Source organism: Lepidochelys kempii, chromosome 10, assembly GCF_965140285.1.
Source record: "Lepidochelys kempii isolate rLepKem1 chromosome 10, rLepKem1.hap1, whole genome shotgun sequence".
Classification (NCBI taxonomy): domain Eukaryota; kingdom Metazoa; phylum Chordata; order Testudines; family Cheloniidae; genus Lepidochelys; species Lepidochelys kempii.
The window spans coordinates 54,972,354-54,987,851 of NC_136389.1; the positions used below are offsets into that span (position 1 = coordinate 54,972,354).

General features: G+C 41.6%; 1 protein-coding gene across 1 annotated transcript in view; it reads right to left on the minus strand.

Moving 5' to 3' along the window:
• The window catches only part of KLF13 (KLF transcription factor 13), a 39,588-nt gene extending 25,369 nt beyond the window's left edge, over positions 1-14,219 (minus strand). The window contains exon 1 of the mRNA XM_073303656.2: positions 13,140-14,219. Within this exon, the coding sequence (XP_073159757.1) occupies positions 13,140-13,680 (541 nt within the window). The 5' untranslated portion in view covers positions 13,681-14,219. The remainder of the gene's footprint in view (positions 1-13,139) is intronic.
• Positions 14,220-15,498: the final 1,279 nt, after the last annotated feature.

A 15,498-nucleotide genomic window follows, 5' to 3' on the forward strand; every position in this document is an offset into this window, starting at 1 on the left:
CTTTTAACTGACAAACAATTATGTTAAAGTCTAAATTTGATTTGCCCTTCCCTGACTAGACCTTGTTGTATGCATCAGGTGAGAGCTTACACTCAACCTGAAACTACACATTTGCTAGGTCTAGTTGCTGTAATAAAGGGTTCAGTCAACCTCATACTCTAAACTAACTTTAAGCAGCAAAACAGCAGCCCAGATCCTCAGAGGGAAGGGGGGGGCTCTAAATTTATTTTGAGAATCTGGACCAACATGTTTGTCCTGCTTTTGAAAGCTTGACATTTTGCTTTGAAGAGACTGCTTCTGAACATCTGTATTTTGATAAGCAGTACTTAAAACCAATTTCTCAATAGGGCTGTATCTGTATGCTCTGCAATGGGAGCTGTGCAAATTAGTACAATCATAGAATCATAGAATATCAGGGTTGGAAGGGACCCCAGAAGGTCATCTAGTCCAACCCCCTGCTCGAAGCAGGACCAATTCCCAGTTAAATCATCCCAGCCAGGGCTTTATCAAGCCTGACCTTAAAAACCTCTAAGGAAGGAGATTCTACCACCTCCCTAGGTAACGCATTCCAGTGTTTCACCACCCTCTTAGTGAAAAAGTTTTTCCTAATATCCAATCTAAACCTCCCCCACTGCAACTTGAGACAATACAGTGTCTGGCAATCTCACTCCCAAATGTTCTTCACCTGTACATAGTCCAAATGTATGAGGCAGTTTCCAAGGCTGCCAAGAGGTTCATGCCAAACCATTTGTGGCAATTTCCTTTGTAAGCTTGCCTATTAATGGTGCATGCAGCAGAGAGGCCAGTGTAGCCTGTTTTATCAACTTTTTCTTGAAAGCCTCTGATGATGCCTATCTATTAAAATTGGTCCCCGAATATTAGATTTCTTCTCCTGAATTCCAGTCATCAGCAGCTGCCGAGTTAAGCCTAAGATGGGGCATAGGCATGCCTTTTAAAGCTGTTATTATTGCCTCAAAGATCAGCAAAAGGGGTTTTAAAACAAAGAAAAGCCCCTGACCTGAACCTGAAGTGTGTTCCCCTGATCCAAAGGCTGGTAAACACTGTGGCAGTCCCTAGGCGAAATGTAGTGCAAATAGTCCTCATGTATCATTCTTGGGTTCCAAGAATGCCATGGCCACCTCCTACGCGTGCGCGTAAACCCCATCCCACTAGAACTGGTAATACAATGACCGGAAATGATGCTATCCCTGTTAAAGATGGGGAAGCAGAATAAAAACAACACAGATACTGATTATAAATTCTACACTTACGCAGGCATAAATCCAAAATAATTCCCCTGAAGCTAAAAGAATTACTCTGCATTTACATTGGTATAATTGGGAGCAGAATTGGCCCCATGTTCCATATTTCAGCATGCAACAGTCACTACTATTTTACAAAATTCATTCCCAGTAGGAAGAAAAGGAAAAAAGTAGAGCAGGTTGGTAAGGAGGGGCAGGGAGAGGTTAATTATTGCACTAAATTAGAAACTGATTAACTTCTGACCTACTGTGCTCCCTGGAAGCTTGTGCAAAAGAGATATTAGCAAATGTGTGAAATATAATCCTTATTGGAGTTAACGAATGTTGAGTTCCAATACTGTCTAGCTACAGATCCTGTTAGGGGAAATCTGTATTTCTATAGGCCTTCCATGGCTGGCTGTAAGAGGAAGTATAAGAAACTGTCCTGGTGCTTGCTTGCCTGGCATTTTCTAGTAATAAAATATTGTTTCAAACCTGATTGGTTTAGATTTAAACTCTGGTAGCTTCTGTGTCTCTGCATTTGAGAGTTACAGAACTCTGATCTATCCTAGAGATGGAAAAGCAGGTGTCTGAACATCTACAAAGTTTGGAGAAACAATGAGGACTGTTAGGAATGGAACTTTAGAGCTAGAGACCATCCAGGCCATGAAACAGAGGATGGATTGTAGCTATAAGACATGTATTTGGAGGTAGAAGTTGAGGTTATACTACTTAAAACACCACTTTATCTGATCATGACTTATAACATAAGGGATTAGAAGTTACTTTGAAAAGCTGTTACATTCTGCATGACTCTTCAGGGATCAATTTAAATCAGTTTCCCAAATTTTTGAAATCTGAGCTTCCCCCCAGGAAAGTGAGACCATTTGCATTCTCTCACACACCATCGCTCCTTGATGTGTAGTTAAAGCTTTTCCCACCTTAATATATACATCTTCAGACATTTCTTCCCAAACACCTCACTGGGTATATACTTCTTCTTTGCTTGTGTACTTTGATGAGCAGTGAAATAGAATAGTTAGCAATTTTTTTGTTTAAAGTATCGCCACTGATCTCTGAGAGCACCCACTGTAATAAATGGATTAGGATCACACCTTAAAGCTACTGTTTCAGGTTCTTGGCAAGTTCAGGCAGATGCTTCATCAGTCACACTGCGTTCACATTCTGAAGTTTATTTGGTTTTTTTTTTTCCAGCCATAACATCTGCTCTGCGGAACTACTAAGAACTTTGTCCACGCCACTTCCAGCTAATCCTTTCATAGAATCATAGAATATCAGAGTTGGAAGGGACCTCAGGAGATCATCTAGTCCAACCCCCTGCTCAAAGCAGGCACAATTCCCAATTTATTTTTTTGCCCCAGATCCCCTAAATGGCCCCCTCAAGGATTGAACTCACAACCCTGGGTTTAGCAGGCTAATGCTCAAACCACTGAGCTATCCCTCCCCCTCAGTGCCCTCTCCCCACATGGGGCATGTCCCACACTTTGAGAAACACTGACTTAAACTATCAAGCATCAATAAGCTCAACCCACCCACAGCACCCCGTGTTCAGCATAAAATGGGGGTGTGGTGGGGGGAAGAGCACTATAAATGTTCAAACAAGCTGTACAAAAGGGCGTGGGTTTTTTTTGGTACATGTTGTTGATGCCATGCTTGTTAAACACACAGGTGGTGAGGAGGGGAAGTGGTTTCTCTCCAAATGAAACACACAATTCTGTGTTTTTAAAAATAAAGCTGCATGTTTCCTTATCAGACATAGTAACGGACAGAACTTCATTGAAGGCAGGGGCATGATTAGCCAGAGATAATCATACCTTGGTGTGTAAAAGTGAAACTGAGTCCATTATTTTAATCAACTCACTACATTTTCTTAGTTATTAGTTATCTATCCCTTGGCTTTTATCATTACTCTAGATATCTCATTTAGAGACTGCGATAGTTCTGATTGCCAACCAATCCTATTTTCAGTTGCTTAAAACTTTGTTTGAATTTTTCCTTTTGGGCTGAAATTTGCAATGTTGGTTGTCAGACTGAGAATGAGCGGAAGCTTTTGTGGTGTTGCTGTGAATGATGAAAGTGTGGAGTCTGGCGGCAGTTTTTTCTGATGGGGGGGAAAAGGATCTTCATACTTTTGTTACTGAAAACTTCAAGAGTAGATAGGAAAATGAACCTTGGCAGGGATAGCCATTCTGGTTAGTAGATGTGCTGTCATGTGAACTAGTGACAATAATTTTTTGTTCTGGCTGGTTTATAAGCGTTTAAAACCCGCACTTTGCTAATTTTATTGTATAACAAAATCCAGGGTGTATATGCAAAGTGCGAACTTTGGCGCTGTTCATGTAGATGTATATCAACTGAGTGGAAATTTCCATTGACTAAACTGTCTCTCAGGCCTCCATTAGAAGTGTGTTCAGAAGAAAGCTGTGTGCAATTCCTTGCAATAGGTAATAATGTTGTTGGCCTGGGAAAGTGCATCAATGACCAGAACAAAACAAAAAAGCCAAGGAAAACCTGTTCAAATACTACCCACGCTGTCTTGTCTTACCTGCACACTGGTAGCTTATCTGCTAGTGTTAAAGTTACATATGTATGCATTTTAAAAAAAAATCCCATGATTATGTACTGAATGAATACATCCATGTAAGTTTAGTAGTATCTCCATATTTATTTATTACAGCAATGCCTTATAATCCATGCAAAACAACACAGTACATAGGTGTTTGTACTGCGTTCTTTTTACAAGTGTAAACTGGTAGCTTCAAGCCCTAATTTATAGAGTGGCTCTGCATATGCACAAAAAGTACCAAATAAACTTTTGAGCCCTCAAAGTAATAAAGAGCTTGATACTCCAAATGAACTGTTGCAAGAAACATTTGAATAGGGACTAATAGCTTGCAGGCCAAGTTCCAATCCTAGTCAACTGACTCTATTCTAAATCCCTCTAATGCAAACACTGACAGATGTTTAGCTAGGGAGGCTCAATTCACCCCAGTCAGCTGCTGCACATCATCTAGATTCAACCCTGGAACGGGGCAACTAGCGTTTGCACCACTACCTTTCCTCAGTAGAAAGCATCTTCAAAGTTGGAGCTGGTGTAGGCTGTCCAGCTATGTGCCTAATCAGTACACCCCTCCCACCTCAGACTCTGGCTGCCTACAGGCCCATGGCAGCCTGGGAGGTTACAGCAATGCTTCTCTCCTTTGTGCAGATCTTTCATTTCAAGGGAACCACTTGCAGAAGCTGGCATAATTCATGACTGAATGTTGCCTTGCGAGTTTTGTGGTGTAACTTGGTAGAAGTATTGCCTATGATAAAGCTAAGGCAGCTTATTGATCTATCTGTTACAGCTCTGAATAGTAATCACAGTCAAAAAAAATTATAGTTTCTGAGAGTGTCACAGAAACATTAACCGATGACAGAAAATCATTGCATTGGACAAGAGGTCATTTAAGGATCTGCTCACTTCAATATTATTTGACTTAGCCAATGTTCCTGGTTAACAAGTGTTTTTATATTGGGGGGGGGGGGGGATGCACAGCCAAACTCATGAGGTCATTTTTCCAATGGTAGCTGCAAGATGGCAAGCTGAACTTTTTTAAACTTTACCGTTATCCTGAGTAGAGGCTCTATGAAAACAGCTGAGTCTGCACAACCTGAAAAATACAGGATGTGTGTGTCTGACTTCAGTGGCTGCACTTAAATAACCCATATTGTCTAACAATATACAGTAAGATAATTATCTTACACGGCCCATGTGAATCTAGCTAACAAAAGCCAACTGGGTAAGGAAAAAAAATCTAGAAAGTGAAATACTATAAAAAGTACCCTTTAAGGGTTGTTAATTTGGACTGTGGCCTAGTTTTCAGCTTTGTCAGCAATATCTGACTTCCAAACAGCTGATCCAAGATTATTTGGACGGTGGGAGTTGGAACATGCTTAAGCTATAAAACAGAACTAGAAACCACATGTCCTATATAAACAAGTTCCAGGTTTCTGCTCTTGGACATGCCATAATCATGTTCAGCCAGACAATAACACAGTGCAACTCTTGTGCTTTAAAAGTTTAAAAATGCCTTGGGAAAAAAAAATGAACTCCATGCACTTGTTTCATAATGAACTCTGATTTGGCAAAGTTTTTGTTTATCCAGGAACCATGTCGCACGCAAATATTTCCCGGAGCCTTACAGAGAGAGAGAAATGCTTACATCATGGCATCAAAATCCTCTGCAGGTCATTCAAAACGCTTTTCCATAGAAAAGTGATTGATTCCTACTGTAACCACAACAAATGTTGCTCTCACTTGTTTATCCTGGGGTCTATGGCAGGAAGTAGGTTTTGCCTTTAATCTGTGGGAAGGAGGAATACAAATACAGGTGTGTGGAGGGTGATCTGTACTTGGCATGCGCACACACCCAGATTCACCCAAACTGCAACTTATTCCTTCCTGTGCCTTAAAGGGGAGTCAGCCCAGACAAAGAGCAGGCAGTGGCATTAACTTCTTTGTCCTCAGAGTCTGAGGGACATGACATTGCATCTTCTGCTGGGGAGTCCAGAGGAGCCCAAAAGCAGCTCAGAGGACAATAGTGTGTCCCCTGCACCCAGCACTTGCTGCACCTCATTCAGCTCACCCTCTTTTGACTAAGAACTGGTCCTTTCCTCCTCCTTTTCCTCCCACCACCACTCTGCTCACAGGTAAAGGGAGAGTTAGGAAAAACTTTCGGCCATTGTAGTTCCCCCCGCAATGGACTTTTTTCCCCCTTCAGGAGTCATTGCCTGGGTTTCTAGTGGCAGAGACTAGAGGAAACCTGGGCTGAACAAAGTCCATGGTTTTTAGAGATGTAGCAACACTAGTTTCTGGTGTCTGTCGGGCTCTACAAAGTTTGATCTGCCTTTCTTCATTTACGTATGCTCACACTTCTCTTTAATCTTGTGAAGCAGTTTGTTCATACTCACATGGGGGTCAATGGAGCCAGGATTTCTCCAATACTGGTCTGCACTGATATATGCAAAACAAAACCAATTTATGAGGATATAAAGCAAACTCACCTGAAACCAACCAAAAAAATCATCCTGCTGAGCCTCAGAATCTATGCTCTATGTAAATGCTCTGCTTTTCAACCTCTACGGGACCCCAGTAGCCTTTCATTCAAATTTCCCAGTCTAACCCTTCTGCTATGTATGTGCTCATTAAGCTCCACAGTAACCAGTCTGACAACTTGTTTTTTAGAAGATGACTTTCAAATTATAGACAACATTGTCCTAATTAAAGTGCATAGATGCTCCTAGCCCCTTTTATGAAGAAGTAGGGCTGTTGATTAATCGCAGTTAACTCACGTGATTAACTCAAAAAATTAATCTATTAAAAATCTGATTAATTACACTGTTAAACAATACAATACCAACTGAAATTTATTGAACATTTTGGATGTTTTTCTACATTTTCAAAATATATTGATCTCAATTACAACAGAATACAAAATGTAGAGTGCTCAGTTTATAATTTTTATTAAATATTTGCACTGTAAAAATGATAACCAAAATAAATAGGATTTTTCAATTCACCTCATATAAAACTGCAATGCAATCTCTTTATTGTGCAACTGCAATTTACAAATGTAATTTATTTATTTTTTTGGTTACGTAACTGCACTCAAAAACAAAACAGTGTAAAACTTCAGCGCCTACAAGTCCAGTCAGTACTACTTCTTGTTCAGCCAATCACTAAGACAAACCAGTTTGTTTACATTTACGGGAGATAATGCTGCCGGCTTCTTGTTTACAATGTCACCTGAAAGTGAGAACAGGCATTCCCATTGCACTTTTGTAGCCGACATTGCAAGGTATTTACGTGCCAGATATGCTAAACATTCGTATGCCCCTTCATGCTTTGGCCACCATTCCAGAGGACAAGCTTCCAGGCTGATGATGCTTATTTTTTAAAAAAAAAAATGTGTTAATTAAATTTGTGACTGAACTCCTTGGGGGAGAATAGTATGTCTCCTGCTCTGTTTTACCCACATACTGCTATATATTTCATGTTAAAGCAGTCTTCGATGATGACCCAGCACATGTTGTTCATTTTAAGAACACTTTCACTGCAGATTTGACAAAACACAAAGAAGGTACCAACGTGAGATTTCTAAAGATAGCTACAGCACTTGACCCAAGGTTTAAGAATCTGAAATGCCATCCAAAATCTGAGAGGGACAAAGTGTGGAGCATGCTTTCAGAAGTCTTAAAAGAGTAACACTCTGATGTGGAAACTACAGAACCCGAACCACCAAAAAAGAAAATCAACCCTCTGCTGATGGCATCTGACTCAAATGATGAAATTGAACATGTGTCAGTCTACACTGCTTTGGATCATTATCAAGCAGAAACCCTCATTAGCATGGACGCATGTCCTTTGGAATGGTGGTTGAAGCGTGAAGGGACATAGGAATCTTTAACATATCTGGCACGTAAATATCTTATGACGCCGGCTACAACAGTGCCATGGGAACATCTGTTCTCACTTTCAGGTGACATTGTAAACGAGAAACAGGCAGCATTATCTCCTGCCAATGTAAACAAACTTGTTTGTCTTATTTCAGAGTAACAGCCGTGTTAGTCTGTATTCGCAAAAAGAAAAGGAGTACTTGTGGCACCTTAGAGACTAACCAATTTATTTGAGCATAAGCTTTCGTGAGCTACAGCTCACTTCATCGGATGCATATGCTCTCTAAGGTGCCACAAGTACTCCTTTTCTTTTTGTTTGTCTTAGTGATTGGCTGAACAAGTAGTTGTACTGAGTGGACTTGTAGGAGCTAAAGTTTTACCTAGTATTTTTCAATTCACCTCATACAAGTACTGTAATACAGTCTCTCTATCATGAAAGTTGAACTTACAAATGTAGAATTATGTTCAAAAATAAAACTATTTCTTTTGTTTGCTATAGCACAAATATTTGTAAATCAAAAAAGTGAGCACTGTACACTTTGTGTTCTATGTTGTAATTGAAATCAATATATTTTAAAATGTAGAAACATCCAAAAATATTTATATACATGGTATTCTATTATTTAACAGTGCAATTAATCACTTGACAGCCCTACAAAGAAACATTGCAAAACTCTGCTCACCCAGAATGAGCAATGATTTTGAGGACAAGGTTGAGTGAAATAGCATCCTTTTTTTCATTATAGTTAACCATGTGGCAAAGAGCAAGTGAACAGATTTTGCACACTGCTAAATTTTCATGATATTAGTGAATGTAACTGAAAGTAAAATAACTTTTTCTTCCTATGTAAATTCAACAGATGTTTAGCCTATAAAGAATAAGGGCACCTAATTGGATAGAAAAAGGCTGTGTTATACTATGTGAGCTAAAGTCTCTTCTCCAGCCGAGCTGTGCTCAGTGCAGGACTGGGGGAGGGGAGGAAAAGCTGGCTTTTAAGCTCCCTTTACACTTCCCTGAGCCTGGGACTGAGAAGAAACTGAGCCCCAAGGCTGCTCTAACTTACACCTAGCTGCCCACAGCCTCAGGAGGCCATTCCAGCAGCCAGAGCTCAACTTGGCTCAGGGACTCTCTGGCCACACCCACTTCCTTGTGGACGTGCCCTTACTCTGGTGCATGGAAAGAGTGGTGTATGATTTGCCGAGGTGACTGTATCCCATCCACAGATTGTCCTGAGCACAGACAGTCCTCAAGAGGCAAGTTAAGAAAACTATAGGATTGCCTTGTACTGCTTGAAACAGTGCAGAGCAGCTGCTGAGGTCCAAAGATCTGACCCCATGTTTTGTGCTTCCCAGTAACTGGGAAAATGGGCATTTAGCCTACAGTGTCTATTTTTCATCTGTATTATACTGGTTACTCTTTATGCTTAAATTGTGTGGCTTTCTACTATAAAATGACTGAGGCTGACCACAATCTTTGAGCTTAGCTTTATTATATTAATATGGGCAGCCACATCTCCTCCCATATCAACATGTTAGGCAAACATGTACATCTTTTACTAAATGCTGCTCTCCACTTACGCTGCAGAGGAGAGCAAAAGCAGTAAGGAATTGGGTAGTGATGCAGAAGGGAATTGCCTGTCTAATTAAATTAACTCCTCTTCTGCACCTTCTCCCCTTCTTGCAGCAATAGAAGGATGCAGGTGCAATGGAAAAATAAAAGCAGTACTGCCTGAGAGGAAGTAATGGGGGAGAGTGAGAGTCCAGACAGCAATGAAGGATCCAGACTGGCTCCCTTTATGCACTCCTGAATCATGAATCATGATGGGGATTCAAACCACAGAGGTTTTTCAAATTGCACTCCCTTCCCCAAAGCACAAGAGCTGGAGTTGGTCCTTCTTCAGAGGAGAATGGGAAGATAACCCTGCCAAGTATACTCTTCTCTATGTTTCGTTAAAGTTTTTGTTTAGGAATTTCCATAGTTTTAGAGGTAACTGTTTAAAAAAACAGGACTGCATGGGACCTTTAGGTCAAAAGGATCAATATAACTTTGGACATAGAAACTTGAGCATCGCATGAGATCTGTGTGGATCATTCATTACACAGCTTATGAGGCCCACAGGAGTCCCTGTAGGATTGAGTTTGGACTTCAAATCTACACACTTACAGTGCATCTAGCTTGCTGGTACACATTAGGACTTTAAGAACTCCGTGGCCTGTGATTATATTGAACTCCAGGCTAGAGGTGGGGTGGGGGGCATGAAAAGAAGGCGTGTATTTGTGGGAGGGAGGATAGAAAACCTTTTCTATCTAGCTCTAGAGCTTGCAGGTTTATAAATCATATGGCATTCACAGGCATGGTAGTGGTTAATTGACATGGTGGTAAAAAGTGAGAAGCCCAAGGAGCTTTTTCAATACTGGGCTCACACTGGCAGGCTCACCTGTACAGCTGGACTGGTAGAAGCACTAGTGGAGAATTATTTTTGATACAATTCTCTACTGCAATCAAGGCCTAAAGAAAGAAGGCCATGTTGGTCTCCTTGGTCATTCAATCCTTGTTCCCTCCACCTAGACTACAATTGCTAACTAGTGCCAACTGGGTGGAGTTTTTTTTAATTTTGTTTTGTTTTTTTTTGCTTTGAACACCAGTCCACTAGAGACTGGACAGAGCCCACAAAGGGCTCTCCTGTAAGGCTTTAAACACCCATTAGATAGTACCAGCTTTCAGGCTCTACCAATCTGGCCTGGATTTGGACCAACAGCATCTGAGCTGATCCTCAGCCATCTAGCCCCTTCTTTCCTGGCTGAGTCAAATGTAGTGTAAAAACCTTAATTTAGGAATACAGTAGCAGACTGCTAAGTACGTGTCTCAAGCAAGTCACAAGCTGTGCTATACATGTATGTCTCATCGCAATCACAGATATCCCACTTCTAGCCTGAAGTGCTGTTCTTAACCTTCAGCATGCACGTGAATACAAGTTATTTCAGTGCTACAAAATGTGCGAGCAGTTCTATTCCTTACAAGAACTTTGTACATGCTGTGGTCACGATTCTTTGTAATCACATTGTGGGGTGACTATTGAGAGAACTGTTTCTAGCACCTTCCATCGGAGGTTCTCAAAATATATTACAAACTTTAATTAACGAAACCTCACCCGATCCTGGTGAGGTGGGTAAGCACTACCACCCCCATTCTACAGATGGATAAATGGAGGCACACGTATGACTTGGCCATGGTTGCTTTAAGACCATGTTAGAGCCAGAAAGGAGAATTCAGACCTCCTAAGGTCCCTGTTCCAATCATTAGATCCCACCACACCTATTGTGAAAAGGAATGTTCACCCTTCCCCTAGCCATGGCTACCAGTTTTATGTGCTGAACTCCTGGCCTGGTGTGAGCTATTCTCAGGCTTTTCACAATTTGTATGATATTTGCAGGGGAGGGTGGAGAGGGAAGGGAATAAAGATTTTCAATGTCTCATTGAAACACGTTGTAAAATGCTTCATAACAAGAGCAAGAGACATTTATACCTGTCTGAAACTGAATCCAAACAGAGACAGTCTTGTTGCCAATGAGGGAAACTTGGCAGGACTGTTTTTTTGCGTCGCCAGTGTCTGTCTGTGTGGGAAGCTTTGAACAAAGAAGCTCTAGTCCCCTAGGGTCCTGCCACTCCCAGGGCAAAACCAGTCCCTTCCCCTTTTTCCTCTTACTCTCTCACACGCATGCACTCTTGCGCTTGCGCTCTCAGTACCACTAGCTACAACAACAACAAATTAAAACCTACAATGCTGGTAAACTTACAGGAAAGGGAGATTTGAAAAAAAGAGAGAGAGCTGGAGCAAAGCCAGCGTCCCCGAATGACTCCAGCTCACCAGCCCGCCCCTGAATGACGTGCTCCACCCCCTTCTCCCCAGAGGGCAGCCATGGCTATCCCTTGTTCTCCTCATAAGAGAGAGGCGTTCCCCTTCTCCCTCTCTGGGTTTCTAGTTAGTTTGAGAGCTCAGGAACCTTGCAACTTTATCTTGCATTTAAAAGGAAAGCAAAGATGAAGCATAAGGGGGCAATGTTAACAGACTTTCCTCAAAAATCAAGCAGCAAAACCCTTTGCATCAGTCAGAGGAAACAAAAGCTGGACAAGACACAGTGCAAGGCAAGTTACGGTACCAAGGATTCGGCCTGCCTCTGGCCATGTGGCACAGGGGATATGTCACTGCCCACACACAACTTAAAATTCCATATTACTCTCGCCGCTTCCCCACACCGAACTCAAACCCTAAAACCAGAAGGGCTCTCATCCCATGTGCAACACTAGAGGGGAAAGGGGAGGGGCGTCATCTACATCGTGTCATCTACATCAAAGCTAGCACTAATTATGGCTGGTAATTTGTTCCAAGTATTTAGTTTTTATTTTTCCTTATGTTATTTATCTGTGGCCAGACTTGAATTGTTACAAATGTGTTCGTTGTTTGAAGTTATTCAGAGAGTGGCCATTCAAGCATGCTCTAGTCTATGCGTTGTTCTCAAGGTGCTCGCTACGACTGAGGTTGCGAGCGAGCATTGGCCACCTAACGTGGTGCTCCCTAATGGCTGGCCTAACCTTTTTCTCTCCAGGAGTGGGGCGTGGCTAAGTTTCAAGGTGGCCATGTTAACACTTCCAGCACACAATTCTGTATGTCCGCTTTCATGTGAGTACTCACAAGACTTTTACTTTTTCTCTGTACATTCTTGCAAGCCAAAAGAAGTGCTTGTATGAAAGTTCACAGAAAGCAAATTAAGAAAGTCTCAAACACTGGTCAAACTCAGCTGGTGGTTTGCATTCAGATGGATGTTTGTACCTGAGGATGTGGCCAGCTGCTACCACAGCCCCTTGGAGATTGCTTTTACACATGTATGGGTGAGCGGGAAACACAGGAAATACCTCCCTGGGTGTCTCTCTCAACCTCTCCCCATTCTCTTCTGGGCCACTCAAGTGCCTACTGCATAGAAAGAAACACACTGACTCAGGTGTCACTAAAATGTTTAATTTTAAATTTGTGGGTGTTGAAGCTTGAATAGGAGGTGATGGGCTGCTGAATTCAGGGTACTGCCAGAAGCGGAGGGTAGGGAGCTGTAGGTAAGAGGGGATGCAGGCATAAGAAGCAGTGGGTGGGATAAGAGGAATTACGTGAGAGGGGGCTAGCAGCTGAGAATTACAGCTCTGTGGATCCATCTACTTACACCTCTAACACTTCATAAGTACGACTAAAGCAATACAAATAATAAAGTTAGCTTCAAATGGATGACTACTAGAATTATTATTCCCCAAACTTTTATTGTGGGCTTGAGTTCTGAAAGATGAAATCATAATGTTGGCCAAATGCAAGATGGGGGAAGGGAGGTCTATTTATTTATTCATTTATGACAAATTGTAATGAATAAATCTTTGGCCAGCCAGTAACTAACCTGTATGGGTCCTTAGATGAGCTTTGAGATGGGAAGATTTGCCATAAACTTTTTCGCACCCCACGTAGTGGCATTTGTGCTTTTTCTGGGGTGACTCAGGGTCAGCCCGGTTCCTTCCCCGTCTGCTCCTTTGTTTGGGGCTTGGCTCGCTTACTGCAGCCAGGCTAGTAGGTGTGGCTGCTTTTCCTTCGCCACGCTTGCTGGTTGGGGAGACACTTTCCTCCCCAAACTGAGGATGAAAAGAAGGACTTAGTTTTTCCCTGTGATCGATGCTCTCTGTTTTTTCCATCCGAACGGTGGCAGAGTTTGGGACGTGCTGATTGAGATCTGCTAAAATCCTGGCCACCACAAACAGGGACGATCCATTGTCTTTCCCAGTCTCTCTTACTTCCCGCTTATTTTCTCCATTTGATAGAGGAGGAGGTACTGCTGCATCAGGTCGGGGATCTGCGTCCCCTTGGGGACTGTGGATAATAGCACGATTGGACATAGAAACAAGGCACTCGGCTGCAAAATGATCCACGTATGCTGCTGTTGCCATTTTTCATAGGTGTGTTTAAAAAAAAATTGCACGTTTTCCCTTTTTAAAAAAAAATAAAATAAAAGCAGACTTTTCCCCTCCTATTTCTTCGGATCCCTTTGTAGAAGCGAGGGCTGACTGAGCAGCTATCTTAAATGCACTCTGTTTGTGAAGATTGCACCCAGCTTGTCACTAAAGAGAAAAGGCATTTAAAGTCCAGTGAAATAAAAAAGAGCAAATCCTAACTCTGGCAGCTTGTTGCTTTAAGTGGGAATTAACGCTGATCTTCTAGAGTGCAATGAAATGACAAAAATGCAGTTTCTCTAACCCGTCCATTGCATTGTGACAGTAGAATAAGCTTTCCCCGTTATTGCTCCTCTGAGTGTTTCAGAGCCCCATGGGGGCGTGGCATGGAAAAACATCTGGGTGTGATGTCACAGAGAAGCCACATCCTGGGTTGATCAGGTTAGCAATGAACATAGACTTCAGCTGCTGCTGCTGCACTGAGAGAGAGAGAGAGAGAGAGAGAGAAAAAAAACAGCAACGTGCAGACACAGAGATGTGGCTGTGAGCTTGGAGTCGGCAATGGAATAAAAGCAGGCAAATGAAACAAAGAATGTGATTGGTTCGGGGAAGGTGTTGTATAAGCCAATCGACATGTCTATGTAGAAACCTCCACATTTGCAAATTTCAAGGAGCCAATTAAATTCTTCTTACTTTATGACTCAGCAGGAGGCAGAAATTGAAGATTATCTTTGGCTCATTTCTGTGAAATCTTCCTTGCAGAAACAAGCTCATTGATTCTGGGGTGTTTTAGATGATACAGAAAAGTAATAGGCTGGTGAACTGAATGCGCGTGCGCTTGCTTGCTCTCTCTCTCTCTCTCACGCTCCATGAACTTTAGTTTTCCGGGTTGTGCAATGATTAACCACGTCATTGTTTTCTAATGTTGTTCCTTCTGTAGTTCCTTAACAACTTCAGGGCATGGTATATTTAACCTTTTATTAGTTGAGGCAATTTAATAGGCATTGATTTCTAAAAGGCAGGAATTAAACAACTTTCTAAATGTGAATGAGACCACTAGCATAGGAAAAGGGAAAGGTTTACAGAGTCTCAAGATGTAGCTAAAAAACTGGAGTTCCTCTTTGAGACTAGACGTTTTTATGCTGTCAAAAACCAGCTTTAACTAAGTACAAAAAACACTGTTTAAAACATCACCTACGTAGGCCCTACAGACGAGCACCTTTTCTGGCCATTTAAAAATAAAAATGGCAATAACTTTTTTTTTTTGGTTCCCAACCTGTAGGAGAAATACCCTATCAACTACTCAGGCTATTTGTTTTTCTTATGTTAGTGTGTGAGTGAATGAATAAGTGGGTATGATGTGTTTATGTGAACAAGTTATTTGAGGGAAAGCACAAAGAAGTCAGTTTGAATTTAATTCTGAAATGGTTTTGTGGTCATTCTTATTTCTTGTTAGTGTGTGTTCATGGGCTAGTAGTCCAGTGCCTGTGAAAGACCCATCTCTCACACTTATGAGCCTTTTGTCACCCCTTTTCTGTGAGGAAGCAGATTTCAAGGTCTTGCTGATTAACCTTGTCAGAAAAGTTAGATTAGGGTGGGACATTTCTGTGGAAAATTTTGACTTTTCATCAAAAACTTTTGGCCAAAAAGAAAATCAAAGTTTCTATAAGGGAAAACAGAAATAAGATGTTATTTTAGGTTGGTTTAACCTGAACTGAAATATTTTGGCTTGTCAAACGAAAACGTTTGTTTGAGAAGTTCAATCTTAAACATAGCCATAGCACCTCGTGGGAGTTGCAATTCGGGTGCCTTGTG